This window comes from Oncorhynchus gorbuscha, linkage group LG26, assembly GCF_021184085.1.
Source record: "Oncorhynchus gorbuscha isolate QuinsamMale2020 ecotype Even-year linkage group LG26, OgorEven_v1.0, whole genome shotgun sequence".
Lineage (NCBI taxonomy): Eukaryota > Metazoa > Chordata > Actinopteri > Salmoniformes > Salmonidae > Oncorhynchus > Oncorhynchus gorbuscha.
The window spans coordinates 36,188,866-36,199,384 of record NC_060198.1 but is presented as its reverse complement, the minus strand read 5'-3'; the positions used below and the strand labels follow the sequence as shown (position 1 = coordinate 36,199,384).

Genomic DNA, 10,519 nt, shown 5'->3' with positions numbered 1-10,519 from the left:
TCGGTGTGGAAGAACTTGACTGGCCTGCACAGCACCCTGACCTCAACCCATTGAACACATTTGGAATGAATTGGAAAGCCGACTGTGAGCCAGGCCTAATTGCCCAACATCAGTGCCTGACCTCACTAATGCTCTTGTGCCTGAATGGAAGCAAGTTCCAGCAGCAATGTTCCAACATCTAGTGGAAAGCCTTTCCAGAAGAGTGGAGGCTGTTATAGCAGGAAAGGGGGGACCAACTCCACATTAATGCCCATGATTTTGGAACGAGATGTTCGACGAACAGGTGTCCACATACTTTTTGTCATGTAGTGTAGTTTCCTAGTCCACATATTTTGATGGCTGGGGTAGAATGTGAAGAAGGTTTATCGTTTTGTCCATAGCTAAATAGTTGTTGTTTTTTGTCCATTTCTGTGCAAATGTTCTGGTGGCCCTATTGTAGGCTACCCTATCATTCTGAATGTGTTAATATTGTCTTATTTTATGCAATGTATAAATTCCCAATTAGTAGACAATAGTCCAGTGAATGTAACTTTCACTTTAACAGATGACGTACCTAATTTAATTTAATTTGTGCTGCTTCAGTTTTTGCGAGAACTCCTCTGCTGTGGAAACGACGGAAGCGCAGTTCTGGGTTTTGGTTTGACTGGAAGAAAGAAGGATGGAGTTTCTGACAGGGAACCCGTTTACTACACCGGTGGGCCAGCGAATAGGTAATTGTTACATTTTAACTAATAAAGTAGGTTTATAGTGGTTTGGCAGGTGAGTTTGTAGATAATTTACATTGTTGCATCGGACATGACTCGCTTCAAGACATTGGTAGGCTACTGTTGGAAAACAGACACTATCACCCCATAAAACACCACTAGATAATCCGTAGTCTATCGAAAGGGAAATTGGCGTTATTGGTTATGTATTTAATAAGAAACGAAACTGACAATTGCTTGTTTTATAGTTAGTTAATTGATCAAGATTGACAGTGGAAGAAGAGATTAGATTATGCTATTACTTGACTGACACTTGCACCGCACAATAATACCCTAGAGGCGGGTTTACAGTGTTTTAATCCTCAATTTAATTGGCCAGTTTGGGTATTCTTGGTGGTCTATAGACCAATCGTTTGGCAAGCTCTGGGTGGGGCGGTGAAAAGTTGTTCCTTTCCTTCGTGACCTAATTTTAAGAAACGGGAATTTAATAAAGTTCCAATGCAGCCATTTTTATCTCGATATCAAATCATTTCTGTGTAACCATGCAGTACCTTACTGTGAATGTTTTTATATTACAATTGTCAAAAATAAACAATTTACTTCTTAACAAAGAGCAATTTCTCAATCAATAATTTTGCTAGGACTGTGAGTGGGAGAGGAAAACTGAAAACTAGCTGTTATTTGCAGAGGTTTGGAACTCTTTCTTATTGATATATTAACTAATTTACTAGGTAGACCAAAACGCCATCCCACCAAAACAGGCAACTATTTCAGTTAGACTTTTTAAACATCTCTTACACTAAAAGGTCATTACCATTTTCACAATAGTACACTGTATTATTTCCACCTAATAGTGTAAAAATATATATCAAACACAGAAAAATCACATTTTTGACTGCCCTGGCCCTTTAAGAAATAATAGAATAACATGCATACTGTCGATGTTTCACAGTGAGTAACATTGCTGATTTAATAATTAATCTGCTTGCCAACTTGTAAGTCTACATAAAAACAAGTGGCCTACTATTTTATCTTTTAACCTTAAACGCCCCCGTAATGTAATTATAGATGTAAAAACAATCTGCCTATTTTAATGTATATGACCACAATGAGACAGTACAAGTAGGAGAGGTTGTTCTACTTTCTCGACTGAGCTAAATCCTGTTTCTATCCCCTCCTATTCAGAGGAATGAAGACAGAACATTTAAATGGTTTAATAAGTGTCTGCCAAGGAACCTAATGCTGGTCACAGTGACTATGTCTTCCAGGTAATTTCATGCAAAATAAAGTGCAATGTCTCAATTGTTTTTGTTCTCAGAATATGCAACCAGCTCCAGTCTCCAGTCGGAGGACTGGGCCCTCAACATGGACATCTGTGACATCATCAACGAGACAGAGGAGGGGTGTGTATCCTCAGACATAATGGACCATTTTTTTCCTTTGACAGCTTACTGTATTGTGTTCTTGTTGTTTGAAGTTGATTGTTTACCTACAATGATTACAGGCCTAGAGATGCATACAAAGCAATAAAGAAGAGGATTATTGGAAACAAGAACTTCAGAGAGGTCATGCTGGCATTGACTGTGAGTGTCACATTTACCCCTCTCATTCACCATACTTTTTCCTTTTCTTCATGAACTTGTAACCTAACGTTCTTTCTCTCGCCATCTCTCTTATGTCATGTTGGTTCTCAGGTGCTGGAAGCGTGTGTGAAGAACTGTGGCCACAGGTTCCATGTGCTAGTCTCAACCAGGGAGTTTGTTGAGGGGGTTCTTGTCAGGTCCATCTTACCCAAGAACAATCCCCCTCTGGTCCTGCATGACAGGGTGCTCAGCCTTATACAGGTGAGAGATAGCATTGGTACTCATACCTTCAGTAAGTCACAGAGCTGTGTTGCAATTGACCGCTAGCTATTGTCGGGTGTGTGCTGTTTATGATGTGTGTCTCTGTCTATTGTTCAGGCATGGGCAGATGCATTCCGCAGCTCGCCAGCTCTGACGGGCGTGGTCTATGTGTACGAGGACCTGAGACGGAAAGGACTGGAGTTCCCCATGACTGAACTAGACGGATACTCCCCCATTCACACTCCAAATAGGGTATACCTTCAAACAATGACTGGTGAAAATGCATGCATTTCCTCACTGACAAATGAGTACAACTTTCTGCTAAACCTCTCTAAAGTTGTTTTAACTCCCTACTCCCTAACACTAGTCTCTAACTCAAATGGTCCCTGTGCTCTGTCCACCAGACTATGCCTGATAACGGGCCTGTCACTGTATCTGCTGCACCCTCATCCCCCAGGCCTGTCCCCATATCACCACAGCTTCCTGCATCCCAACAGAGCGAACAGGGACCCCTCACCTTCACACCTTATCAGGTGATTGGAATTCTCCCGTCATACGCCTCTAAAATGGCACAGCTTTTCTTTTAGTAACACTACAATCTTTTGCATGCAGGCTGAATTCACTCTAGGGCATTACTTTAAAATCCAATTACCTTGTGCACTGTGGATGTTTCACAGTTACGTTTCACATTCAGAATGTATAATAAAAGTTGATGCTTTACAGTATTATGCCAACCCAACACAATTTAGCATATGAGTGCTGATGCCATTGACTCCTATTCCAGGTTAAAAAGTTGAAGACCGACCTGGGAGTGGTTCGAGGTAACCTGACAGTGATGTCAGATATGATGTCTCAACTAGATCCAGCAACAGCCAAGCATTCAGACACAGAGCTGCTTCAGGTTAGTTGGTTCACTCGCTGGGCTCTCACTATGGCTGTCCATCCATGGCTGTGACACATGTCATCTGTTTGCATCCATCTCTCTTTTGTCCATTGCTGTCTTTTTGCTGACTCTCTGTCTCTCTGTCTCTCTGTCTGTAGGAGTTGTATGTAGCATGTAAAGACATGCAGGATAAGATAATGGAGCTAGTCCCAAGACTCAGTGAGGAGAAACTGACCGAAGAGCTGCTGGTTGCCAATGACGAAATCAATGCCACATTCACTCGCTACCAGAGGTATTGTCCTAAATTATCAACATCAGATACAGTCAATAATTCCTGCTATGATAGCAGTATGATTTTCATTATTTCCTTTCCAGGTTTCAGAGACAAAGAGCTACACAGCAGGTAAGTGCTTTTTCTTAAGCATCTGTGGTCCTTTACCCTTATCACAAATGCATGTTTGGATGAGAAATATGTACTGTTCAAGTTCTTCACATTTTTCCCAATCGCCTAGAGCCCAACCTACGTCAACCTTATTGACCTCAGCGCAGCAATCAAGCCTGTTGTTACAGCTCCCACCCACAGCCATCTCAGCCGATCAACAGTGGACACAGTGTCTAGTCAGATGACAGGACTCAGTAAGTAACTACAGTGTTCCTCTGATAGAGGTTCTCAATGTGTCTCTATAGTACAATTCATTCTCTTACCCTGTTTTCCCCCATAGGTATGAGGGAATTCGATGAATTTGCACAGAACAGGAGCATCTCACAGACACAACTGAGACCGAGGTAATGGACAGCTCCAACAAACATTTACATTTAAGTCATTTAGCAGACGCTCTTATCCAGAGCGACTTACGTCCAGGTTTAGTTTTCATGGTAGAATGGATTGTTCAGACTTATAGCAAGAGTGAGAGGGAGCTTACTAAAGCAGGTCTCAAGACTTTCTCCTGTCTTAGTACTGTATAACAAATGGACTAGTGCTGTGGTTGTCTTGTCACTCCCCTAGCTTGTTTACGTTATAACAGTCCTGCTCCAGCTAAGGTGGTGCACTAGTCTAGACCGGAAGTGAACCTGCCTGGCTCAGGATGGCTGCTTATCTCTCTCAAGATATTTGTGCCCTTCATTCTGTCAATAAGGATTATGAATGGAGTCTGACATGAACTGCAAGCTTACATGGCTAGAGAATTGCAAACATTTTCAATCCAGATGTTGAAGGAATGTTCCTCTGTATTTGGTTTTCCAATAAAGTTGTTCATACTTTGGCCAATGGTTACTTGTGGAGATGGCTATTATTCTACTACTGTATGTACACTGTAAACTGCATCATTTTCTAAGCAGTGAAATATGTGTTTCAGTGAGCGGAATGAAGGTGTTGCCGACAGTCTGGCTCATGCACAGAACACCAGATTACAGAACACTGCAACGGTCAGTAACCCCAGAATTATTTAACCCAGTACAGATTTGAAAGGATGTTTGTTTAGGAAGGGCATTGCTTGTGTCCATGGAGTCCTTATGCCCTGTGGAGTGTTACTAAGTGTCACTAATATGTACAATAACCCTGTGTCTTAGTTAATGTGTTGGTCTGCTATGTGTAAACAATATTCTCTGTGTCCTGCCGCAATTTTGTTAGTGCTATAAGATTCTGTCTCTGTTTTGTCTCCTTGTTCATAACCCAATGGTTTTGTGTTATGGCATGCATGTCTACCGGTATTTTTGTTCATTAAATAAAAATGTCTATCTGTGTAAAGGGTGACAGCCCAGACATCACCCCCCTCAGCTCCTCGACACAGTTTGATTGGATGATGGAAAAGGGAATGGTGGGTCTGATTGGCTGGCACAGTGCCATTCCATTTGCATTCTACCCCTGGTGCTTATGCTGGGATGTTTTGCATTCAAGCATGTTTAGTGTGTATTTTAATGAATGATTGTTTCCTTCCGTCTTCGTACTGAGATGGTTGTATGATCTTTTATCTTTAGCTTACTTTGATTTTTGCATTCATGTGTTGAGTGTAATAAGTGTTCATTTCTGAAACTGATAGATGGTGTGCATTGGCACATCTTAAAGCACGGGTGTCAAACTCTGGCCCGTGGGCCAAATTTGGCCCGCGGGGTAATTATATTTGGCCCGCGAGACAATACCAAATTACTACTAGTGCTGGCCCGCCGGTATTATACAGCGCATTCACCACTAATACTACGAATCCCATAATGCTCTGCTGTTTTCGCGCGCCAATCGGGACAGGACCCAGAAACGCTCTCTCCTCTGTGACAGTAGTCATAGCAACATAGACGCTACAACTGTCAGTGAGCTAACCCTTCCCAAAAATGGCGAAAAGAAAGGCAGAAAACAGGAGCTTTCTGGACAAGTGGGAGGCAGAATATCTGTTTACATATGTAAAAGACAAACCTGTTTGTCTTGTTTGTGGAGTCAACGTGGCTGTAAGTAAGGAGTACAACATTAGACGACACTATGAAACGAAACACCATGACAAATACAAGGACCTGGACATGACTCAAAGGAGCCAGAAAGTAGAGGAGATGAAAATAAGTTTGGTTTCACAACAGAATATGTTTAAAAAAGCCACATCACAAAGCGAGGCTGCTGTAAAGGCTAGTTATATAGTGGCAGCAGAGATCGCAAAATCAGCCCAGCCCTTTAATGAGGGAGAGTTCATGAAAAAGTGCATGATGAAGGTTTGTGACCTCTTATGCCCAGAGAAAAAACAAGCATTTTCAAACGTGAGCCTGAGCAGGAACACAGTAGCTGATCGCACATGTGATCTTGCCACCAATCTGTATGACCAGCTGATGGAAAAGGGAAAATATTTTGTTGCGTTCTCCCTCGCTGTGGATGAGAGCTGTGACGCATCTGATACTGCTCAGCTGTCAGTCTTCATCCGTGGAGTGGACTCAAATCTGTGTGTTACGGAGGAGCTATTAGGATTCAAATCAATGCATGGCACAACCACAGGAAAGGAAATCTTTGAAGAGGTTTCCAAATGTGTAACTGAAATAAAGCTGCCGTGGGATAAACTCGTTGGATTAACGACGGATGGTGCGCCAGCGATGTGCGGTAAAAAGAGTGGACTGGTGGGCATGGTTCGGGAGAAGATGCGGGAAGAGAACTGTGCAGGTGAGCTAACTGTTTACCACTGCATCATACATCAGGAAGCACTGTGTGCCAAAGCCCTAAAGATGGAACATGTTATGACCACAGTAACACAGGTAGTTAACTTTATAAGAGCCAAAGGTCTAAATCACCGCCAGTTTAAATCTTTTCTGGAGGAGTGTGGTTCGGAATACGCAGACGTGCCGTATCACACAGAGGTGAGATGGCTAAGCAGAGGAAAAGTACTGAACAGATGTTTCGAGCTGTGTGAGGAAATATGTCAATTCCTGGAAACCAAAGGGAAGGATACAGCAGAGCTCCGGGAGCAGGAGCAAAAGTTCCTGTGTGAGCTGGTCTTACTCTGTGACATCTCGAGCCATCTCGATGCGCTGAACCTGCAGCTTCAGGGGCGGGGGCGCATCATCACAGACATGTACGCTGCAGTGAGGGCCTTCAAAACTAAACTGTGCCTGTGGGAGAATCAGATGCTGCAAGGAAACCCTTGCCATATTCCCTGCTGCCAATCCATAAAAGCGCAGATCTCTACCACCGTGTTCCCATGCGCACAGTTTGCTGAAAAACTCAGTGTTCTCGTCGCTGAGTTTAGCCAGCGATTTGCCGACTTCGATGCCCAGAAATGCAAGTTTGAACTGCTTAGTAATCCCTTCGCAGTTGATGTGGAAAATGCACCAACCAACACCCAAATGGAGCTGATTGAACTCCAGTGCAACGACACGCTGAAGTCCAAGTATGATGCTGTGGGCGCCGCACAGTTTCCACGGTTCATCCCTGACACAATGCCTCAGCTCCACACCCAAGCTGCTCAGATGCTCTCCATGTTCGGCAGCACTTATCTATGCGAGCAACTTTTCTCCTCGATGAAGATGACCAAAACAACTCACAGGAGACGTCTGACTGAACATCTTCGCGCGATACTGAGGATTTCTTCAGCTCAGAGCTTGAGCCCAGACATTGATGAACTAGCATCCAAGAAGAGATGCCAGGTATCTGGCTTGGGCACATCAGATTAGACCAGTGTGCAATAATTAACGTTTTCTTTATGCACTTTTTCTTGCTACAAGGCATGGGCTTGAATGGTTGGTTGATTTATTATCATTTTATTTGTAAAATTATTAGCCAGTGGAAAAAGTTTATTTTGGTATTTAAATCAGAAGGCTGCAAATAGAAAAGAGGCATACCATTTTTATTTAAATTGTATTTATTTAATAAATGAATGCCATGTGTTTTTTCATTTGAAATTCGATTTTGCATGTCTCCACTATTAAATTATATATTGTATGGTAATAAGCGATGCTTGTTCCATATTCAATGTTAAAGCAAAACTTGTTTGGGTCCATATTAAAAGGTTAATTTGTTCAATGTTGGCCCGTGACTTTGTTCAGGTTTTACATTTTGGCCCACTGGGTATTTGAGTTTGACACCCCTGTCTTAAAGGGATACTTCTGGATTTTGTCAATGAGGCCCTTTATCTACTTCCCCAGAGCCATATGAACTCACAAACACCATTTTTGTCTGTGTGCAAAATGGCCTCATTGCCAAAATCTCCAAGTATCCCTTTTTAAATCATCTCTTCTGAATCATTACTATACTTGCTAATTTACTCCCACTCTCTTCTGTTTTCCCTGCCGTAACTTTGGTGTGGTGGATGGATCCCTTGTTTCCCCTGTCTAAAATAAACTGGTTTCAATCAGAATACTAGGGGTCAGCATGCTTGAATGGTGGTTGTGTAGATCGCCAAAGAAAAATGTAACGGTAATGGTACTCTAGAGTCTGGCAGTCACAAGAAAACAGTGGCTTACAGTATATCCTGACAGTAACCTCTTGCCTAACTCCCCCAGATCCCTGTGAGTCAGACGTCTGTGATGGATGACATTGAGAAGTGGCTGGATGTGGACGAGGTGGGTCATTGTTAGCATTCACTCAATGTCATGGTATACAAGCAGAGTCCAACTTGGTTCCATGTTATACCAGTGCCAGTCCTTGCACCCCCTCTCTAATTTGGTTTTATGGACTTTATGCTTTACCCCAGCAAATGTAACATTCCTGAATTCTCGAACATATTCAATTTTGTTTGGACATGTGACTTTTGACGTGAACACAACAGTCGTGGCTTTCATGTGTGTCATGTGTATCACAGGAGGACGACATGGCTGATTCAGAGGGTGTGACAAGTGAGGGTGAGCGTCTATTTCTCATCCACTCCCTGGGTATCGCTATGTAGATACAACAACAGTTTAGTTTGCTTCCTTGTGCTATTACAAAGTCCTGAGTAATCCCTCTGAGACCAACAAAGCCCGCCTAAGGCAACTTCTCCTTCTCCCTCCTTTTTAGAGTTTGACAGGTTTCTGGCAGAAAGAGTGAGAGCAGCGGAGCGACTCCCGTCCCTGAAAGCTTTTTCTCGTGACGACAACAACCACTCAGATAAATAGGCCAAGCCGCAACCTGTCACCTAACCAATGCCATTTTCCCAAATAGTGTGAGAGGACTGAACTGGCTGAATGTATGATTGGCACATACAGTGAGTAAATGACTGGTGGGAACAACAACTCCTGACAATAGGGTTGTGCTACTGACACTCTGGTGAACTACTTTATGTTCAACTCTCCTGGGTTAAGGTCTTCATCTAGTATGTTTAATGTATATTTTTATGTTAAGGCTTGGACCAAGTGTTTTTAACTTACACTAAGAGTGTTTTATGATAAGAACTTAAGTCGTCCAGTGCCACTAAATATGGATATCCAGTTGAGGAGGCTGGTGGGAGGAGCTATAGGAGGATTGGCTTATTATAATGAATGGAATGTAGTCAAACATGTGGTTTCCTTATGTTTGGTACGGTTCCATTTATTCCATTCTAGACATTATAATGAGCCTGTCCTCCTATAGCTCCTCCCACCAGCCTCTGGTATGGCTGTGGATACAAACATTTGCACAATTATTAAGTTGAATTCCTGTTATGTTTCTTAGAAGAGAATGGAATATGCCCAATATTTTCAGATGAACATTGAATGATGTGCATTCCAGAAAATGCAGGCATGATAAACACAATGTTAGTAGATTGCTATAAGATATAATTAGGGGAAATGTATTATGTGATGCTCATGATGAATCCCATTTGTAATACAGAACACTTTTGGGAAGAGCAATACAAACCTAATTGTTTCTGGAGTACTTGAAGTTTATCAAATGTTACACAATGTCAGTCAAGAACTTGTTCTCAACTGGCCTACCTGGTTAAATAAAGGTGAAATAAAATATGTTAACATTAAACACAGATGAAGTCTTAAAGCTAGTTTGCTTTTATTCACACTGGGAGATGAGAAGCTCAGCATGTGGTCTTATTTCATGGTTCTGCAAATATGACTGATTTCTGTGTATTGTAAAATTGGTATACCGTCTGTGACTGTGAATAACACAGGTTTTGCAGTTTCCAATGTCATTTAGAAAAGCATGTTGAATCTGTCAAGTACTTACAGGAGTGATAATGCTTTTGTCATATCAACTTTAAAGGTGTCTGAAGAAACTGGGATGCCATAACTTTTACAAGGAACAGCGAAGGGCTGAGAGGAGTTCCAAACAGCTGGGGCAAGGGGAAGTTGAGCTATGTATTTTTTCCTGATATAAGGAACGTGCTTAAAACCAAAGTATGGAAGAGGCCATATAGAAATGCGTTGTGAAGCATAAACTAGGCCACTGTTTGGTTCTCTGAAATACTGCATTTTTATCTGTAAATCTCTATTCTGCATGGTATTTTTTTTTTTTTATTATTTTTTTTTTACCTTTATTTAACCAGGCAAGTCAGTTAAGAACATATTCTTATTTTCAATGACGGCCTGGGAACAGTGGGTTAACTGCCTGTTCAGGGGCAGAACGACAGATTTGTTCCTTGTCAGCTCGGGGTTTGAACTCGAGGTTATTAGTCCAACGCTCTAACCACTAGGCTACGCTGCCGCCCCCGGTA

At 42.1% G+C, this 10,519-nt stretch overlaps 1 protein-coding gene across 4 annotated transcripts; it reads left to right on the top strand.

Moving 5' to 3' along the window:
• Positions 1-226: 226 nt before the first annotated feature.
• On the top strand, positions 227-10,345 carry LOC124016322 (target of Myb protein 1-like). Of its 4 annotated transcripts, XM_046331872.1 has the most exons (17): positions 227-283; positions 583-710; positions 2,023-2,107; positions 2,209-2,287; positions 2,399-2,548; positions 2,666-2,800; positions 2,953-3,081; positions 3,333-3,449; positions 3,590-3,723; positions 3,807-3,834; positions 3,944-4,067; positions 4,154-4,217; positions 4,787-4,856; positions 5,180-5,248; positions 8,400-8,459; positions 8,699-8,738; positions 8,893-10,341. In XM_046331872.1, exons 2-17 carry the CDS (start codon positions 659-661, stop codon positions 8,988-8,990), a joined length of 1,434 nt encoding a protein of 477 aa, XP_046187828.1. In that variant the 5' UTR covers positions 227-283; positions 583-658; the 3' UTR covers positions 8,991-10,341. The 4 variants fall into 4 exon arrangements, with proteins under 4 accessions (XP_046187828.1, XP_046187830.1, XP_046187829.1 ...); XM_046331874.1 differs by lacking the exon at positions 2,953-3,081 and having other exon boundaries at positions 8,893-10,345; XM_046331873.1 differs by lacking the exon at positions 5,180-5,248 and having other exon boundaries at positions 235-283; positions 8,893-10,337.
• Positions 10,346-10,519: the final 174 nt, after the last annotated feature.